Below are 20,137 nucleotides of genomic sequence, written 5' to 3' on the forward strand. Positions count from 1 at the left end.
TGGTGGTCTCCGTCACACGCGTTCCTAGGCCAGCTTGTTCCTTCCAATTCTTCGGTATGTTTTTAGCTTTTCAACACTATAGAGAAAACCAAATCATACCCCAGTTTCATATTTATTAACGTTTAAAAACACAAGATTCATTTTTACTTGAAACTGTTTACAGTGAGATCACCTTAAAAAATACCCTTACTATATAATAAGTACTGCAGAAGGAAATGGCAGCCCACTCCAGGACTCTTGCCTGGAAAATTCTGTGGACAGAGGAGCCTGGCGGGCGACAGCCCACGGGGTCGCAAAGAGTTGGCCACGACTGAGCACGCCAGCGTATGATAAGCATTGGATAATTCTATTTGTGTTGAAGGTGAAGACATGTACGTTATCGGTACAGGCTTATGACAGATACTCTGTAACCAGTTTACAGTTAAAAGGAAGAGAAAACGCTCACATTTGAGTGTGTATGTGAGAGGTGTGTGCACGACCAGTGAAACCCGCGTGAGCACACTTAGAGCAGCCATCCCAGCAGCGTTCCCCGGGGCTGGCGTTTGGGTGCAGGGTTATCGGCCCTCCTGCGAGTGACACCGGGGCGTGCTTCTGCCTCCTGGCCACGCGCGTGCAGCCTGTCGCAGGTTCTCAGTGCCCCGTGCTCCCTGGGCTGGAGGGGCTGGAGGGCTGGAGGGGCCGGGCCCACCCAGGGCCCTCACAGCATGGCCGAGAGCCAGACCCACTTAGAGAGCTTCCATCTGGGCCGTTTCAGTGGAGGCATCTTCTGCCATTATAAGTCATTAATGGGAAAAGGGCCTTTTAAAATAATCATTTTCTTGGTTTTGAGCCTTGAAGAAAGGAGACTTAACGTTTCTTCCTAAAAGCACTCAAAATGCTTTTCATCTTCTAGTGGTTATAGTCAGAGTAAATTTAATTTAAAGTAAGCAAATTATAACAAAGCGTAAACATTTTAGCATTCAGAAAAAAATGGCAACACGGGGAGTGAGCCCTCTGACTGTGTCTCGCTGCTGAGAAAAGCAGGGCTGTAGCAGGCGTCCCGCGGGGGTTCTCTGCGCCCCAGCCTCCTCCACGCGCCCTGGCCAGCCTCCGCCCCAGGAGTCGGGCCCCACACGGCGGGGGCCTCCAGGCCGGGTGCTGAGCTGGCAGCGGCGTTGTGGCGACAACCCTGCCCTCTGCTCTGGCCCTCAGGCTCCAGCAGTCGTGCAGGCTGGCATGGCACCGGCTCGCACCTTGCATCCCCACTGCGTCTGTATTTAGAGCGCACACAGATCCCTCTTGACGTCTTCACACCTGTGTCCTTTCCCCGAGGGAGTCACCCGTGGCCGTGGGGCTCTCAAAAGACGGTCTGTTCTGAGAGTGGTGTTGGGAGGGTGCCTCCCGCAGCCCCACAGACTCTTTGGGGCAAGTTTGGCTTCTGAGGTGAAGGGGGTGGACGTTTCAAACAGTCAGTCTAATAGCTTACTTTATTGTATTGACTTTGGTGTTTTCTGTGCCATATTGATTATTGATGCTACTGTATTGATTTTGATGTTCGGTCTGTCTGACATCTGTCTGACTTTCCGGGGTTTATTGTATTGATTATTGATGCTACTGTATTGATTTTGATGTTCGGTCTGTCTGCCATCTGTCTGACTTTCCAGGGTTCAGGATAAGTTGGAGGTGCTGAACTATACATCCATCCCTGTCTTCCTCCCCGAGGTCACCATCGGTGCCCACCAGAGTGACCGGGTCTTCCAGGAGTTCACAGAGGTAAGGCCCTCGGGCAGTGGGCGTCAGGCAGCCCGTGCAGTCAGTTCTGGAGAGTGCTTTCTGCGGGTCTGTTTTCTCGAGCGGGCTCCCCTCTCGCTGAAATAGCTCTCCTGTCCCCCTTGGTCTCCGCGCTGCCGCAGCTCCCCAAGCAGCAGGACCCCGTGCAGGCGCTGCTCCCCCGGGCAGCTGTCTGAGCCAGCCTGCCGTCTGTGCCTCAGGCTCTATCTCTGTCCTTTCCCGTCGGCTCTGGCTCCTGGTGTCCGTGTGTCATCCACGAGGAGGGGAGGTGTGCGTTTCTGCAGAGCCCTAGGGTGGACAGGCGCCCTTGGGGAGGACGAGGGCAGGTGTGAGAGCTGGGCAGGTCCACACGCTTCATTCTGAGTGGCGTGGAGAGTCGTCGAGGCAAGACTGGGTAAACCTGGAGGGCTCTGGAAGCTCTGTGTTGGAGCCTGGCCGGCAGTGATCACTCCTGGGTCGCAGCTCCAGTGGGGTAGTGAGAGCGTCCGCGGTGGCTGTGATCGGTGATCGGCACAAGCGCAGAATGGCTGTGTTTAAATCAGAACTTCAGGCTGAGGGGTCAGCGCTCGCGTGTGTTAGCTGCTCGGTCGTGCTCGACTCTTCGCAGTCCCATGGGCTGTGGCCCGCCAGGCTCCTCTGTGCGCGGGATCCTCTGGGCCGGGCGGTCGGCGCCTGGCCGAGCTGGCGTCTTAGCTGAGCTCTGTTGTGTGGCTGCAGTTCTCCGAATGGTGTCTGCACGTTGCGGGCCCAGCTCTGACTGCTGTGACTTTCAGCACTGAGATTTGGGGAGGGCCACGAGTGTGAAGCTGTCGCTCGAGGCCCCTGCAGGCCGAGTTTTCCCTCTTCCTGGTGCACGCGTTTGTGTCTCACGGCCTCTGTCTGAGGGGAGCTGGCAGGCGTGGGTCGGGGGCTGAGCTGGCCCGTCGCCACAGCTGCTGCCTCCACGCTGCTCTGCCGGGCCAGCGGCCTTGCCCCCTCACGTGCTGACCCAGAGGCCTCGACAAGCCTGGCATCAGGGCTGCCCCCGCGTGGCGGCCGCGGCCGTCCTGCTTGAGCTCATCCTGCCACGCCCAGCTCCAGAGTTCCAGCTCCTGAGGCCAGAAGCCTGGAAGTCAGCCGGCCCTTTCTCACTTTCCAGTGCAGTAGACTGCAACAGAATCAGAGGTTCATGGGCCCTGGGTTCTGGCCGCAGGCTGACCACCGTTCAGAACAGCCACAGTGACCGCCCTGGTCCAGACTGGCGTGCCGCCCAGCTCGCTGCCCTGCTTCTGCCCACGCCCCGCGCAGTGTGCTCTTTAACCAGAGACCAGGATGTTCCCACCAAGCACATCACACCCATCTTTTTGCCTCCCTGTGTCCTGAAGAGGACAAGCCAGAGCCCTCTCGATGGCCGGAGACCTCCCTCCCTCTGCTCCAGCCGCGGGGGCCTCCTTCCTACCTCGTGAGCGGCCTGGGGCACTGAGCCACACTCTGCATCCCTGTGTAGACCTGTATGGTCTGCCCCCAGCATCCCATCCACCCCCCTCGCCCCTGCAGGTCTCTGCTCACCCGGCACCTTCTCAGCAAGGCCCTCCTGGACCATGACCGGGACCTGAACTCCAGCCCCCCCAGTTCGCAGCGGCTCTGCCCTGCCCTCTTCTGGGAATTCAGTTTCCGCCCCAGCAGTTGCCGCTGTCGTTTAAGGCTCTCTGTCTCACCTTCTGCTTGTTTTCCGTCTCCTCTCGCTCTGATGTCAGGGCCTGTCTGAGGTCAGGGGTTCTTGTCTGTGTCACGCACGGCTTTGTTCCCAGGGCCTGGGACAGCTCTGGCGCCTGGTATGCACTCTGAATATTTAGCAAAATAAATCATTGTACTAACGAACAAAGGGGGTAAATGCATGAAGGCGCTGGTGCCTGCAGAACCTGAGTGAGCACAGGCAGCTACCCAAGTGCTCCAGGGGCACCTTGCCCGTCAGGTCGCAGCAGAGGCGGCTACCCAAGCGTTCCAGGGGCACCTTGCCCATCAGGTCGCAGCAGAGGCGGCTACCCAAGTGCTCCAGGGGCACCTTGCCCGTCAGGTCGCAGCAGAGGCGGCTACCCAAGCGTTCCAGGGGCACCTTGCCCGTCAGGTCGCAGCAGAGGCGGCTACCCAAGCGCTCCAGGGGCACCTTGCCCATCAGGTCGCAGCAGAGGCGGCTACCCAAGCGCTCCAGGGGCACCTTGCCCATCAGGTCGCAGCAGAGGCGGCTACCCAAGTGCTCCAGGGGCACCTTGCCCGTCAGGTCGCAGCAGAGGCGGCTACCCAAGTGCTCCAGGGGCACCTTGCCCGTCAGGTCGCAGTACAGGCGGCTACCCAAGTGTTCCAGGGGCACCTTGCCCATCAGGTCACAGCAGAGGCGGCTACCCAAGTGTTCCAGGGGCACCTTGCCCATCAGGTCGCAGCAGAGGCGGCTACCCAAGCGCTCCAGGGGCACCTTGCCCGTCAGGTCCCAGCACAGGTGGCTACCCAAGCGCTCCAGGGGCACCTTGCCCGTCAGGTCACAGCTGCAGGTCAGGTGCCCTGCCGTTCACATTAAAAAAAAATGTGGTACCTTTTTTTTTTCCCACAAATGTATTTTAAAAGGAAACTTTATGTCAGTAACGCAAGTGAAAAGCCACTGCCACTCATCGTAAACAGCAGAAAGACTGGCACAGCCCAGCCATGCCGCTGAACTCTACACTGGCAGATGAGGGAGACGGGTGCAGCAGCTGCGCCAGCGTCGTGGTGGCTGCGGGAAGCACTGGGGTTCTGGGGAATTAAAGCTGCGTGCAAAACGGGCATTTACAGTTGCCATGTGAGAAGGGAAACGTGCCAGCAGAGGATGACAGTTTCTTTCTAATCTTCAGACCTTTTCTTAACGTTACTGTGGTGGGTGCATCTCTGGTTCGTGGCTGGGCAGACGGCGTGACAGGGCTCATCCTTCTCTTGTTTCTGATCTCACGGAGAAAGTTCTCAGTAACTCGCCAAAGCGTTGAGTTGGCCAGGTTAGTCATAGATTCTCTTTCCCAGATCAGGGAAGTTCCATCTTGGTAGTAGTTTCCAAGGGACTGCTGTTGAGTATGGATGTCGGTGTTATCACACTTTTTGTCATGGTGATTTTCTCTTCTTTCTGTTAATGTGGTCATGAAATTACATCGGTCGATTTTCTAGTGCAGGCCGGCCTTGGTTTCCAGGAGAAGTCCTCCTGTGAGCTCTGTCCTCTGCGCGTGCAGCGGAACCTGACTCACATGCTCAGTTCCACGTTTTTGCACTTACATTCCTGAGAGATTAGGCTGTGACTCTTCTTTCTTGTAGCGTCCTAGTCAGGTCTGTCAGCAAGCCCCTGCTGGCGTCAAGCACTGAGCTGAGAGGGGTCTCATCTCGGCTCTCGGGAAGGGCTTGCTCAAGGCTGTCACTACTCCTTGCCACAGTGTTAGGGAGGCTTGATTGGTGGAGCTGTGCTGAGGTGTTTTCATTATAACTTTCCTTCGTAGATGCGGAATATTCAGGATCCTGTTACTTCTTGGGTTTTCAAAGCTGTGTTTGTTGAAGAATTTGCCTCCGTTTCACACTTTCTCATTTCTTGGCATGAAGTTGTTCAAAATGTCCTTTTTAGAGTTTTTAACTTGACCACATTGGTGGAGACCCCTGGCCGCTGCTTCCCCCTGTTACTGGCCCTGGTGCTTTCCCTCCTTCCGTTTCAGACTCTTGAAAGAAGTTCATCGTTCAGGGAACCAGCCTCGTGCTTGTACTATGGTACATTCCATTCACTGATGACTACTTACTTTCCCCCGTTCATTTGCTGTCTTTCTAACTTCTTAGTATGAGTGGGTGGATCATTGATTTTCTGCCTGTCGTGCTTTTGAATATATGCATGTGAAGCTGGTCACACTGCCCTCCAAATTTGGCTTAAGTAACTGGATCTCATAATTCTGGATGTTGTGTTTTCATTATCATTCAATTCAAAATATTTTCTAATTTTAGTCTGATTTCTTTTTTGGCTATTGTGCTAATTTGAATTCTATTAGATAATTTAGAAACAGTCGGAGTGTTTCTAATGGTCTTTTTGTTGCTGGTTTCTGGCTTAACTCCTCTCTAGTCGCAAACAGCCTTGTGATTTCAGTCCTTGGACGGCAGCTGAGACTGACTTTACGGCTCAGCCTTGGTCGCCGTGGCAGCGGTTCGTGGTCCTGGAGGAGAAGGCCACCCGCCCACCGTGTGCTGGGCTCTTGCAGCGCCCTTGAAGGGAAGCCTGTCGGTCACGTTACTCGGACGGTCTCTCTCCTCGGTGGCTCTGCTTCCTCTGCCAGTTTGCCGTGAGCGGTCGGGGGAGGCTGCCGCTGCCGGTGGGTCTGCAGGCTTTGCTTCGTGTGTATCTTGAGGTTGCATTGTTAGACTTGCACACGTTGAGAATTGCTGCACATTCCTGATAGAGTCACCCCTCTGTGGCTCAGTCGCTCAGTCGTGTCTGACGCCGTGGCCTGCAGCACGCCAGGCTCCTCTGTCTGCCACTGTCTCCCGGAGCTTGCCCAGACTCGTGTCCGCTGAGTCAGCGATGCCGTGCACACATCTCATCTTCCATCTCCCCTTCTCCTCCCGCCCTCAGTCTTGCCCAGCGCCAGGGTCTTGTCCAGTGAGTTGGGCTCCACGTCAGGTGGCCAGAGCTTTGGAGCCTCAGCGTCTTCTCTGTGTGATGCGACCCTCCTAGTATCGCTGGCGCTGCTGCTCACCTTCAGGGCGCTTCACTGGCCACGTCGGTGACGTCCACAGCTCTCCTCTGGGTAGTATTTGCCTGGTAGTGCTTTTCCCACGTCCTTTAATTCCATTCTTTCTCTCCCTCTGCGTTTCCGGTGGACGCCTTCTCACCTGAGAACAGTTTTGTCTTTGGTTGTGGCCCAGTCTAGCTACGGGGGATGCTTACCTGTTTACATTCGGTGCAGTTGCTGATCATTCGTGTTTAAACAGTTTATGTTAGCTAGATAGTTTATATTTTTTTACCTCTTCTTTGTATTTTTTTTCTTTTCTTGCCTGCTTGTGGATTAAAGTGGTTTTTTTTTTAACATTTTTATTCCATTTCCCCTACTGTTCGCTTACTAGCTATGACTTCTTCGGTAGGTTTTAGTGGCTAACCTGGTAATCACAGTGCTCATCCTCGATTTGCTGGCCTCTCATGAGCGTTAGTGGTCCTCTAGCTCCACAGTAGCAGGCCCCTGGAACACTGTTGCTCCCCTTCGCCCGGCTCTTGGGCGCTCTGTCTGTCATCGGCTGTCACTGTCTGTGTGTGAAGCTTTAGGACACTGTGGGTATTGTTCATGCGGTCAGCTCACACGCACTGACCCCGGCTGCCCTGCTGCTAAAGCCTCCCGGGTCTGCACACCTTCCTGTCGGTCAGAGTCCTTCTGTCTAAGGAAGCGTTGCTGACCGCAGATTCTCACCATTATAGGTTAAGATGCTCTTTAAGTTGTTCTGATTTTCATCTTGGAATTTTTCAAATTTACAAAAATAACAGGAATAGGATACTAACTTCCGAGCCTCTGTCGGTGATCAGCATTGTGCTGGTGATCTTCAGCCGTCCCGACACACGGATTCTCAGAGTGTGGTCAGGGCACCTGGGCGCCTGGAGGAATGCCAGTTCTCAGGCCCCCACCCAGGCCCCTGGAGCAGTCTCTGGGGATGGGGCCCGGAGCCTGTTTCAGGGAGGCCTCCAGCCAGTTCTGGTACACACTAAGGTCTGAGAACCATGGCTTTAATGTGTAATTCTTACAAACAAGGACATTCTCCCACATGGCCACAGCACAGCTGCCAAGGTTAGGAAAGTAACATTCACGCATTCCTGCCTCTGATCCACAGGCCTTGTTCAGAGAGCATCAGCTGTCCCAGGAAGGTTCACGTGCTGCCTGATAGATGCAGTAAGTTCCCTAACATCCCTACAAAAACCACACAAAACCTAAGTCTGATCATGGGAAAACGTCCAAACCAAACCAAATTGAGGGATATTAAAAAATAACCATCCTGTGATCTTCAGAAGTGCCAAGGTCTTGAATATCAAGGAAAGTCTGAAGAACTGATCATATTCATAGGTTCTAAAGAGACAAGAAGACTAGGTGCAGCCCGTCGTCTTGGCTCAGGTGCCTTTGCTGTGTCAGGCAGCGCGCGGTTCCTGTTTGTCCTGTCACGGGCTCTGTTACCTGGTCACCTGACGGAGGTGGTGTTCTCACTGTAACGTTGCTGTTTTACTGCTTGTAATTAATAAGTGTTTTCAGTGGAAGTGCTTAGGAACCGTGTAAATGTCCGTTTCCTCCTGACTCTGGCCCGGTAGTTCGCGTCTGTCCGTTTCTTGGCTGAGCTGATGGGTAACCTGACAGCTGCCGAGGCGCAGTTACCCAGATTCTGTCAGCGCTTCTACCTGGTCAGTTACGGTCCTGCTGTGAAGAGATGGCCTGCCCTCTCTCTGCTGACTCGTCGATATGTTGGTGTCACTGTGGATTCCCAAGACTCCTGTTTTATACCCGTGCGTCTGCGTTCACTTCTGTCTCTCAGTGTACTGACAGCTGGGAGTGCGCACCAGCACCTTTAATTCCAGGCTCCTCCTCACTGTCCCCCGTTCCACGTCCTGCTCAGGCAGCGAGACGCCTGGCCCTCTCGGTTCAGTGTCTCCTTCCCGGCCGTGCCCCCGGGCGTCACCACGCTCCCTCCGCTGCTGCCTCTGCCCGTTGCACAGCCCGCAGTGGAGCCTGCTGACGCCCTGCAGTGCCCGCTCCGCACCCCTGGCGCTGCTGACCTCTTTGGAAAGGCTTTTCCACATGCCCCTGCAGGGTCTTGCTGTGACTTGCGGCGGTGTTTCTGACTTGGCTCTGGGCGTCTGTGCTGCCTCGGGGGTGTGCGCCTGCGCCTCTGTCTCTGCTCTGCTTGGAGCTCGCAGCGTTCTTTGGCTGGTGCGTGCTGCTGGGTTTGGGACGGCCTGCCTTGCCTGTCTCTCTCCTCTCCTCGGCGCCGCACGCTGGGCCCTGTCTGCCGTGTTCTGCGTCCTCTTCCCTGTGTCTTTCCTCCTGTCTGCTCTGTGACCTTCAGCCCAAGTGTGCCCTTTTCCTCCTGTCTGCTCTCTGACCTTCAGCCCAGGTGTGCCCTCCACTCTGTCCTAATCACTAACTCGCTTCAGCTCTTCCGGATCTGCTCTTAGGCCTGTATTTTCTATGTTTGAGATTTTAACTTTCATCATACTTGTTTTTGATTTTAGAATTTCCTTTAAAAGAAATAACTTCAAGTCATCTGTTGAAATTATTTTGTTATCTAATTTTGCTTGTGTATCAGTCAAAAAGTTATCTGGTAGCTGTAATAGTTGAGCCTCTGTCAGATCTGTTTAAACTCACTCTCCCTCTGGTCTTTTCGTTTGGGGACATCTAATCTTATGTTTCGGTATACTGGTATTTTTTTAAATGCCAGTCGTTATTTTGGAGGAACAGTTAAGATGGTGTGAGGCTGCGGTGCTGTGCTTACTGTCAGCCGGCAGGCCCCGTGTCCGTCAGCAGTCCAGCCGGCGGGTGCTGCTCTGGGGTTGAGAGGTCCGGCGAGTTTCCCGTGTGCCCTTCCTGACGGAGCCCTTGTGCTGGGCTGCTTCTCTCGGGGGCTCTTGACCCCTGCCGGGGGCCCACTCGGCTTCTGACTCCTGCCAGTAAGTGTGGGCGGAGCCCCTGGACGGAGTCAGCCCCCCTTTGCTGTCCTCTTCTGGGGCCTTGGAACTTCCCTGCCTTTGATGTCTTGGCGCACATTTTTTTTCCAATGTTGTCCATTTTCCCTGGTGGCTCGGGGGACTGGGCCTGTGCTCGTCCACCAGAAGCTGGGCACATTCGCCATTTCACCGAGCGGCTCAGTGAGGCTGTGCGGCAGCTCCTCCGCATTGTCGTGTTTTCTCCTATCTTTAATCTGTGGCCATTAAAGGGAGGCTGCTATATTGGACTTCGGATTGTAAGGTTAGAAATGTTGGGGTTTTTAGTCAATATTTAAATGATTGGGGAAGTCTGGTTCTTAAAATTCTGAAGTGTTTTTAAATAACTTCATTTTTTAAGAATAATTTTACACTTATGAAAAATTATGATGATATTAGAGTCGGCTTCCCAGGTGGCGCAACGGTAAAGAATCCGCCTGCCAGTGCAGGAGACATAAGAGCTGTGGGTCGGTCCCTGAGTCGGGAATATCCCCTGGCGTAGGAAAGGTCAGCACACTGCAGTATTCTTGCCTGGGAAACCCCGTGGACAGAGCAGTCGGGAGGGTTACAGTCCATCGGGTGGAAAGAGCCGGACACGACCGAGCGTGCACACACAGAGGGTTCTTGTTGCTGTTCAGTTGCGGCCAACTCTGTGCGACCCCGTGGACTGCAGCACACCAGGCTTCCCTGTCCTTCACTGTCTCCCTGAGCTTGCTCAAACTCATGTCCATTGTGTTAGTGATGCCAGCCAACCATCTCGTCCTCTGTCGTCCCCTTCTCCTCCTGCCCTCAATCTTTCCCAGCATCAGGGCCTTTTCCAGTGAGTCGGCTGTTGGCATCAGGTGGCCAAAGTATCAGAGCTTTAGTTTTAGCATCAGTCCTTCCAATGAATATTCATTCAGAGTTGATTTCCTTTAGGATTGACTGGTTTGATCTCTTGCTGTCCAAGGGACTCTCAAGAATCTTCTCCAGCACCCGAGTTTGAAATGATTAATTCTTTGGTGCTCAGCCTTCTTGTGGTCCAACTCTCACATCTATACATGACTACTGGAAAAGCCATAGTTTCTGCCTTTTAATACACTGTCTAAATTTGTCATAACTATTCTTCCAAAGAGCAAGCGTCTTTTAAATCTGTGACTGAGTTCTTACACACCCAGTTCCCCGTGTTGATGTCCGTATGCGTGTGGTGTATTTGTTACCGATACTGAACGCTGTTGATATGTTGCTACTACTCACGAGAGACCGCACCTTATTTAGACTTCCGTAGTTTTCCCTCGATAGCCTTTTTCTGACCCAGGATATAATGCAAGACAGCTTGTGGCTTTTGGTTGTCCTGTCTCCGTAAGCCCCTCCTGACTGTGCCCGCTTCTCAGACTTGTCTGAGTGATTCTGCCAGTTTTGCGGAGCACTGGTCGGGTGTTCTGTGGAGTGCCCGTCACTTGGAGCTTGCCTGGTGCCCGTCTCGTGAGTGGCCTGGCTGTGCGTCTGGGGGGAGCAGAGTTGAAGCCCTGTCACTTTGCCGTCACTGCTGGTGCTGACAGTGGGCCAGCCGAGGCGTCTGTCAGACCCTCTGGACGCCCTCCCCTCCTAGCGCTCAGCAGGCCATCAGAGCCTTTGGGTTTATTTTGTGGGGTAAAACCTGTCTCATTATTTAGAGGGTTTTTTAAAAAATGAAATTCAGTTACTTGATATTTTCCAGTTCAGCTGCTCAGTCGTGCCCAACTCTTCACGACCTCATGGACTGCAGCACGCCAGGCTTACCTGCCATCACCAATGCCTGGAGCTTGTTCAAATTCATGTCCGTTGAGTCGGTGATGCCATCAACCATCTCATCCTCTGCTGTCTCCATCTCTTCCTTCCTTCAATCTTTCCCAGCATCAGGGTCTTTTCTAATGAGTCGGCTCTTTGCATCAGGTGGCCAAAGTATTGGAGCTTTAGCATCAGTCCTTCCAATGAATGAATATTCAGGACTGGTTTCCTTTATGATTGACTGGTTGGATCTTCTTGCAGTCCAAGGGACCCTCAAGAGTCTTCTCCAACACCACAATTCAAAAGCATCAGTTCTTCAGTGCTCAGCCTTCTTTATGGTCCAGCTCTCATATCCATACATGACTACTGGAAAAATCATGACTTAGCTGGACCTTTGTCATTAAAGTGATGTCTTTGCTTTTTAATATGCTGTCTAGGTTTGTCATAGCTTTTCTTCCAAGGAGCAGGCATCTTTTAATTTCATGGCAGCAGTCACCATCTGCAGTGATTTTGGAGCCCAAGGAAATAAAGTCTGTCACTGTTTCCATTGTTTTCCCATCTATTTGCCATGAAGTGATGGGACCAGATGCCATGATCTTCGTTTTCTGAATGTTGAGTTTTAAGCCAGCTTTTTCACTCCCCTTTTTCACTTTGATCAAGAGGCTCTTTAGTTCCTCTTTGCTTTCAGCCATAAGGGTGGTGCCATCTGCACATCTGAGGTTGCTGATATTTTTCCCGGCAGTCTTGGTTCCAGCTTGCGCTCCATCCAGCCTGGCGTTTAGCACGATGTGCTCTGCAGACGAGCAGGGTGACCGTATGCGCACTTGACACACTCCTCTCCCAATCTGGAACCAGTCCGTTGTTCCATGTCCAGTTCTAACTGTTTCTTGACCTGCATGCAGATTTCTCAGGAGGCAGGTCAGGTGGTCTGGTATTCTCATCTCTTTAAGAATTTTCCCCAGTTCGTTGTGATGCACACAGTCGAAGGCTTTAGCGTAGTCATTGAAGCAGATGTGTTTCCAGAATCGTCTTGCTTTTTCTATGATCCAGTAGATTTTGACAATTTGATATCTGGTTCCTCTGTCTTTTCTAAATCCAGTTTGAACATCTGGAAGTTCTTGAGGACTGGCTTTGAGAATTTTGAGCATTACTTCACTAGCGTATGCTGCTGCTGCTAAGTCACGTCAGCCGTGTCCGACTCTGTGCAACCCCCCAGACGGCAGCCCACCAGGCTCCGCCGTCCCTGGGACTCTCCAGGCAAGAACACTGGAGTGGGGTGCCATGTCCTTCTCACTAGCATGTGAAACGAGGAGAAGGCAGTGGCACCCACTCCAGTACTCCTGCCTGGAGAATCCCAGGGACGGAGGAGCCTGGTGGGCTGCAGTCCATGGGGTCGCTGAGGGTCGGACACGACTGAGGGCCTTCACTTTCACTTTTCACTTTCATGCATTGGAGAAGGAGATGGCAACCCACTCCAGTGTTCTTGCCTGGAGAATCCCAGGGACGGGGGAGCCTGATGGGCTGCCGTCTATGGGGTCGCACAGAGTCAGACACGACAGGAAGTGACTCAGCAGCAGTAGCGGCAGCATGTGAGATGAGTGCAATTGTGCAGTAGTTTGAGCATTGTTTGGCATTGCCTTCCTTTGGGGTTGGAATGAAAACTGACCTTTTCCAGTCCTGTGGCCACTGCTGAGTTTTCAGAATTTGCTGGCATATTGAATGCGGCACTTTCACAGCATCATCTTTCAGGATTTGAAACAGCTCAGTTGGAATCCATGCCCTCCACTAGCTTCGTTCATAGTGATGCTTCCTGAGGCCCCCTTGATTTTGCACTGTAGGGTGTGTGGCTGTAGGTGAGTGATCACACCATCATGGTTATCCGGGTCATGAAGTTCTTTTTTGTATAGTTCTGTGTATTCCTGCCACCTCTTCTTAAGACTTTCTCCTTCTGTTAGGTCCATGCCATTTCTGTCCTTTATCAAGCCCATCTGTGCATGAAATGTTCCCTTGGTATCTCTAATTTTCTTGAAGCAATCTCTAGTCTTTCCCATTCTGTTGATTTCCTTTGTTTCTTTGCACTAATCACTGAGGAAGGCTTTCTTATCTCTCCTTGCTATTCTTTGGAACTCTGCATTCAGATGGGTGTACCTTTCCTTTTCTCTTTTGCCTTTCACTTCTCTTCTTTTCTCAGCTATTTGTAAGGCCTCCTCAGAGAACGCAATTTGCCTTTTTGCATTTCTTCTTCTTGGGGATGGTTTTGACCACCACATCTTGTACAGTGTTACAAACCTCCATCCATAGTTCTTCAGGCACTCTAGCAGATTAAATGCCTTGAATCTGTTTGCCACTTCCACTGTATAATCGTAAGGGGTTTGATTTAGGTCATACCTGAATGGTCTAATGGTTTTCTTTACTTCCTTCAATTTAAGTCTGAATTTTTAAAAAATGGTAAGTTGAAATTAGGATGAAATTAGAAATTAGAGTGTATTTCTTCATTCACAGAACTTTGTTTGGACCTTAAAGATGTGAGCAACAGTTATCGCGAAATTCCGCTGTAGACGGCGTCGCAGCAAATAAAGATGGACAAATAAAAACCCTTCTGCAAGTTTCTTCTCCAGGGGTCTGCACCCAGAAAGACGTCTCTCTCCCTGAAGGGTCCCCGGCCCGGCTATGAGCATAGTTCTAAAAATGGCTGAGCTAGCAGCCGGCGAGGTCACTGTCCTCTGAGACCCCGAGATAAGGGCGGCTCCTTGCGGGGGCGGGCAAGCCGCACGGGGACGTTTTCAGGGATTGTTTCTTTCCCAGCCGGACTGATTCAGTAGTAGAGCAGAGGGTGTTTTGTGGCCATTTACTTCCTGGAATAAGTGAGAGTTGGTGGGGTGCTTTCTATGGCGATGGTCTGCTGAAATGAGTTCCCCCAGTTTCTCACCGTCCAGGGAAACAGCATTTAAAAATGAGGGTTTTAGCCAGTCTGAATATGAGAAGTTTGTCCAGTTGGCCCTTGTACGCCGTGGGGCAAGATCTTACAGGTGGCCCCGCTCCAGTTCCACAGTCTGGTTCCCCCGCGTTGTTCAAGGGTCGGCTGTATCACCCTGATTAACATAATAAAGGTGATAAACCAAACCTGCTTCGTGGTCTCCTCCGAAGCCTGAGGAGCTCCGGCCCTGCGCTTGTGGGGGCCTGGGAAGGAGGAGGGGGTGGTGTTCTCAAGACACACCCATCGCCTCTTGCGAGCGTAGTGGAGAGGAGCAACTTAGTTCCTACGGGGGAGGCTGAGCTTGTTGACGCTCTGTGGTTGGAGATTATTGGGCAGTGCCTCCAATTCTGGGAAAAAGAAATTGCACATTACCCTTCTGTTTCTTTAATTAAATATTTCAGTCTCGTTTTTTTTTTGTTTCAGGAGCTGTGTGCTCTTTCTGTTCCTGGTGTTTTTGCGTTTAACCAGGATGGATCTAGATTTAAATTTCTTTCTTGTTAAGCTGAGAACTCCCGATTCGTTGGTAGTGTCTTGCTCCTTGCTTCTGTCTGCAGTTTTTTCTCTTGCTTTAGGCATCTTGAACGTAGTCGCTGTATTCCGTGTGTGGTGTCGGGGTGGAGCCTTCCTCTGTCATTGACCGTTTTCTCTGATTCCTACCCATGGTGGCTTATTTCCTGCTGCCTTTTGGAGACTTGGACCCTGAGTTCGTGCTCTGTGGCTCTTTACCCTGACGCCTCCCAGGACACGATGGCTCCAGAAGTTTCGAGTTCGGGTGAACCCAGACTGTCTGGAAATCAGCTACCTTGGCTTGTAGCTGGGTGTACTCCCGCCCTGCGTATTTCACGCACGGGTCATCCTGTGTTGTTTGCTGGCGCTGACAGCTCTGCTCCTGGGTGGACTGTGCTGGCTCCAGGCCCAGGGGTTCCGGAAGTGCCACGGTTGAGCTTCCTTTGCTGCCTGTGGGATTCCAGGCCAGGATGTTGAAGGTCAGGAGCCGGTGCTGTGTGGGGCCCGGCTGAGGCAGAGCATTCTTAAGGTCCCCGTTGAGACCTCCTTGCCCATTCTCCACCTCCCCCCACCTTCCCCTCTCCCCGCCCCCCAGTCACTTCAGAGCGGCACACCTAGCTGGGTCGCCATGACCACCTGCCGGGCGCTCCGAGGGCCTTCCAGCAGCTCTGCAGGTGTGCCGGGGTGGAGCCTGCCGCTCGCGCAGCTTTCCCGCTCCCCCTCCATGCCAGCCCCAGGTGAGACCTCACATTGCTCAGCAGCGCAGCTGAAAGCGTTTCTGGAGGTTTTGTGTCCAGAGGTCTCTCAGGGCACTGGGCTGTTGTCTTGCTGGAAGCGGAAGGCTTCTCTGTGTTTGTTTGTGATCTGAAAGCTAATTTGGAGCTGGGTCTTCCACGTCCCTTCCACAGAGGGTCCGAGCGGGGAGCTGGGTCTCCCTTTGTGCAGTGGACAGAGAACCGTTCAGCCCCAGTTCAGGGTGTGTGAGGGAAGCCTTGTGCTGTGATGCTCTGGGGAGCTGCGGCATCCCGAGAGTGCTGAGCAGTGGGGGCTGCGCTCCCCAGCCCCTGCTGCCACGCTGGGGCCCCTGGCATCCTGTCTTGTGGTTCCCGTTTCAGGTGCTGTTTCTGGCACTGGGGACGTGGAAGGATGAGCCAGCAGGGAGTGCGTAGCTGGGCCTCTGAGTGCTGGGGGACTTGGGTGGGAGCCGCCGTGTAGCAGAGGTCTTGGGTGCCTGCCCGCGTGGGCGCTGGTGTCCCCGCCGCACCTGCAGTGGGGGGCAGTTGTCCTGGGAGGCAGAGGCAGGCTCGGCTCACTCCAGGGATGGAAGTGTCCGTGCGGCGGGGAGAGCGGCCGGCAGCGTGCAGGAGAGGAAGCTCTGTCGGCAAGAGTGCAGCCCAGGGAGGTGAGACTGGGAGACTGGGCTGGCGCCTCGCGTGTCAGTCCTTGTGTGGCTCGGCCACTTCACCTGCCGTGCCACGGGGGCCTTGACTAGTGAAGGGTGGGCTTTTTAGGAGAGAAAGGGTCTCGGAGTTCCACGTGCTAAGAATGAACGGTTTGGTTTGGTTTCGCTGACCTGTGGCCTGGGCGCTTGTTTGCAGACCCGTGGTGGCCCTGGCCGGGCTCCCGCTGGCCTTCGCCTCCACGCAGTCTCCAGGGACTGCCGGGAGTCTCAGAGGGCCGTGAGGGCCGCTTGTCAGCACGTTTTCCGTGCACACACTGCCCGCAGCTCTGGAGTCGGAAGGGACCTTGTGGACGACTCCATGTGAATGCTGAGCGTGGGCGCGAGCGCCTGCTGGCCTTTCAAGCCGTTTCAGACGCTGCATCGGGTCGCTGTTTGCTTCTGCACAGCCCTTCCTTGGGGTGGACGAGCCGTGAGTTGGTTTCCACTTTACCGAGTCTGTCTCTTTCCAATTTAAGGAGGCCAGATGCTATTAGGATACTGTGTTCCCTCCATGAGTCAGATCGCGTGCAAGACAGTTGCCAGGACGGCAGGGCCTTCGGTTTCCTCTCGCGCTGCTCGCATTTCCTTACCGCCTCAGCTTGCTGTCTTCATCTTCACTGTCAGGTTCCCCTTTACCATTTTTAAAATAGTTGCTTGGTAACTTTAATATGTGAATATTGTATGTTCTTGCCTTTACAAAGTTCACTTTACTAAAGACAAACTTGCAGTTCACAGAAACGCCTTAGGGTCAGTTTGCCTGAAGCTGCTGGAGGAGCCAGGCTCAGACCTGGCTGCTTGCACGTCCTCTGCGCATTCAGACCGTGGTCGGCACTGCTTTGGCGTCTGTTTCGCTGTTGAAATGCCCGCTCTCAGTTCAGAGGCTGTTTACTGTGAGCAGATGTCTAGTGCTTCCAGTCTGTCCTTCGCGGGCTGTGGCTGGAAGAGGCGCTGAGGCCTGCCTCTCCCCCACCTCACCTCAGGCTCCGTGGGGAGCTCCTGTTGAAGGTCAGCGTTGGGCTGCGTGTCCCATCATGCGTACTGCTGTGTATAGGAAAGACTGCGTGTCCCTCGGAGAGCAAAGCCAGCGTCAGGGGTAGCCGTCCTGCCAGGCGCATGGGCTTGTGTGGAGGTGCGGTGTCCGCGGGGGCCTGCGGCTCTGAAGAGGCGGGCCGCCTTCCGCCCTCGGCCCGGTGAGCCGGGGTGCGCACACTTCGCTCGTGTTCAGCTGTCACTCTTGTTTTAGGATTTTTAGGAAACGTCCTATTTTCAGGTGTTTGAACAAGTACTGAGTTAGGAGCTTTCCTTTTCAGCTAATGTGAGTTGAATGAAATTAAGACGTCTTCCTGAACGACACTGCGACCCCGTGGCGTGGAGATGAGCCCCGAGCATGGGTGTGTTTGCAGTAGGCGCTCCGCCTGTCCTGGACCGCGTCCCCTTCTCCCACGTCCGGTCGGGCAGGGAGCACTCAGACCCCTCCGCCCCTCCAGCACTTTCCACCCGCTGCTGTCCCACTTCCCGACTGGCTCATGTGGTCTGCGTATTTTACAAGCTTAGAGAACACAGGACTTGGTTCATGTCTCTCGAAGCAGCTAGGACACAGTGCGTCAGAGGCGGAAGGATCTGTTTCCTCCAGGAGGATGAGTGAATATGTGTTTCTTTTCTCAACTGGCTGGTGTCTGAGCAGCTGGCTAAGTCAGCCTGTGCCAGCATCTCTAAGCGCCCGGAGTAGCCTCCGTGACCTCGCACCTCTCCAGCCCCTTCCAGCACTTGGCCGCCCAGCCTGGAGCAGGTGGAGCTGGGTGCCTTTCCTGACGTCAGGGCTCACCAGGGCCTCAGGCACCTCGCAGTCAGACTCAGTGCATCACCTCGTTTCCGCTGCCTCTGGAGCCCCACTCAGAGCTCACACCCACCGTCCCTGCCGGCTCCCCCCAGCGCAGGACGGACCTGCGCGGGCCAGAGCGCTGGGCTCCGGCCAGGCCCAGGGGCTGCGCTCCTGCTGGCTCATCAGGCACCTCCTGACGGATGCGTTGGGCGACCCTGTGACCTCTGCCTTCACGGCTCCACGCAGGGGGTGTACAGTGAGGACCTGGATTGGCGGTGGAGGCGCAGGTTGGTGGAAAGGGGATATGGAGTGAGAGAAAGGAAGAAGCTAGTTTTGCGTCTCACTGTGAAACACGGCAGACGGCAACCTCCTGGGGTTCTCTGTCAGCTTCTCTCCACTGAGAGCGCCGCCCGGACCTGGGGACCCTGCTCCGCGCCCACGGCCAGTCAGGTGCTGCCCGAGAGGGGCAGAGGGCAGACTGGCACAGAGGCTGGCGGCTGGCGGGCTCTGCGGCTCCACACTCTGCTCGCGGTTGTTCTCTGCTCTGTGGTTTAAAATCCGATTCACAAAGAAGATGGCAGAGCCTTCCTAGACCGTCCTGCAGTGCTGGCGGCTGGCCTGGCGGGGTCTGCTGCTGTTAGGGAGGCTGGAGAGCCTCTCAGAGCGTCCCTGAGATCCGAACTCTGTTCTCTGGACATGAGGCTGCAACTCCTCATTCAGATAAAACGTTACTTTCAGATGTGATAAAATCAGAGGCATGATAAAATCTTAGAATGTTCTTGCTCCAGCCACTGTGTTTGTGGCAGTTGGCTGGGAATGTCGCGTGGGACAAGAGTGGCGGAGGGGAGACACGCCTGCAGCCACGTGGACAGGAGTGGCGGAGGGGGGACACGCCCGCAGCTCCTGCTTTGTGGCCGCTCCTGGCTCCCACCTGGTGTCCCGGGCCCCCGCCCCTGACCAGCCGTGCGGTCCCTGCAGGAGGCGCAGGCAGGCGACAGGAGGGTCGGGGGAAGGGCTGACACGCCCCCTGCCGCCGCCCTCCCGCGTGGCTGTGGCTCCCCTGGGCCAGAACCGCTTCTCCCTGTGGCTCCACGGCCCCCTCCTGGCAGCAAGGCAGCGCTTGGGTTGGTGTTGACAGTATTTGGGTTTATAGCGCCCCACCAGGATGGAAGCTCCCGGGGCGGGGTCCCGTTGTGCTTTATTCCCGAGGAGCCCCTCACCCTTGCAGCAGGAAGCCCCAGGGGCAGGCCCCCCTGCCCTGGGGGACGAGGGACGGAGCGAGGGCTGCGTCTCTGCTGTAAACTGCTGGTAACCACACTCTCCGTTCCGCAGCTGCCAGGCCGCAAGTACCGCGCCGGGTACAACGAGGATGTGGGGGACAAGTGGATCTGGCTGAAGTGACGCCTCCCAGAGGCCGCCTCCTCGCAGTGACGAAGACACGCCCAGGGCCCCCGCTCCTGGGCTCCGCCTGCCTCATGCTGAGGGCAGGGGTGCAAGCATCGCACAGTGGACGCTGGGTAGTCACGGGAGCGGACGGAAGCCCCCCAGTTAGGGGGCCCAGCTTCCTTCTGCAGCACCGGTCCCCAGGCAAGCAGCGTCCGCTGTGAGAGAGCAGGCACCGCCCGGAGCGTCTCCTTCCCCACAGCCCGGCTGTGTCGGGCCCAGTCTGTGCCTGTGTCTTCAGACTTCGAGAAATAAAACTGTTTCTGTGGCGCCTCTCTCCGCGATGCGTCTGCACATGCGTGCACATGACACATACGTGTGTGTGCGCACACCATTAGCTCACAGTTTGCTTGGATGTGGTTTGGTTTGATTAAGACCTGGGTTAGGACTGAAGAGTGGTTCTGAAGCGTTCATCCTGTGTGTTTTAGAGTGCTAACTACCGCCTTAGAGGAAAAGGGAGAAGGCAGGGAGGAAATGGCCAAAGGAGGGGGAGATTACCCCCGGTTTATAGAGCCGGGCATGTGCTGCAGCAGAGCTCTGGAAGTCTCCTGCGAGGACCGTGGTCAGCCGACCTCGTGACTTCTTCCTTCGAGGGGAGGTTCACGCCAAGGATGGCGGTGGGGTAAAACGCAAAAGCAAATCAGCGTGCCTACCCCTTCATCGCCTGAAAGTCCAGTTGTCAGAAACGAGTCACACGAGAGGGGACCACACTTCTTCATTCACTGC

At 54.6% G+C, this 20,137-nt stretch overlaps 1 protein-coding gene across 3 annotated transcripts in view; it reads left to right on the forward strand.

Moving 5' to 3' along the window:
• Nucleotides 1–19,681, forward strand: part of NDUFA10 (NADH:ubiquinone oxidoreductase subunit A10) — a 38,757-nt gene extending 19,076 nt beyond the window's left edge. The window contains exons 9-10 of one of the 3 annotated variants that reach the window (XM_004001759.5): nt 1,644–1,752; nt 19,301–19,681. In XM_004001759.5, coding sequence (XP_004001808.2) covers nt 1,644–1,752; nt 19,301–19,369 — 178 coding nt within the window. In that variant the 3' untranslated portion in view covers nt 19,370–19,681. Of the gene's footprint in view, nt 1–1,643; nt 1,753–7,617; nt 7,684–19,300 lie in introns of those variants that run through there. The other 2 variants (XM_060398617.1, XM_027967036.3) reach the window with 2 other exon arrangements.
• The last annotated feature ends 456 nt before the right edge of the window (nt 19,682–20,137 follow it).

Source organism: Ovis aries, chromosome 1 (assembly GCF_016772045.2).
Source record: "Ovis aries strain OAR_USU_Benz2616 breed Rambouillet chromosome 1, ARS-UI_Ramb_v3.0, whole genome shotgun sequence".
Classification (NCBI taxonomy): Eukaryota; Metazoa; Chordata; class Mammalia; order Artiodactyla; family Bovidae; genus Ovis; species Ovis aries.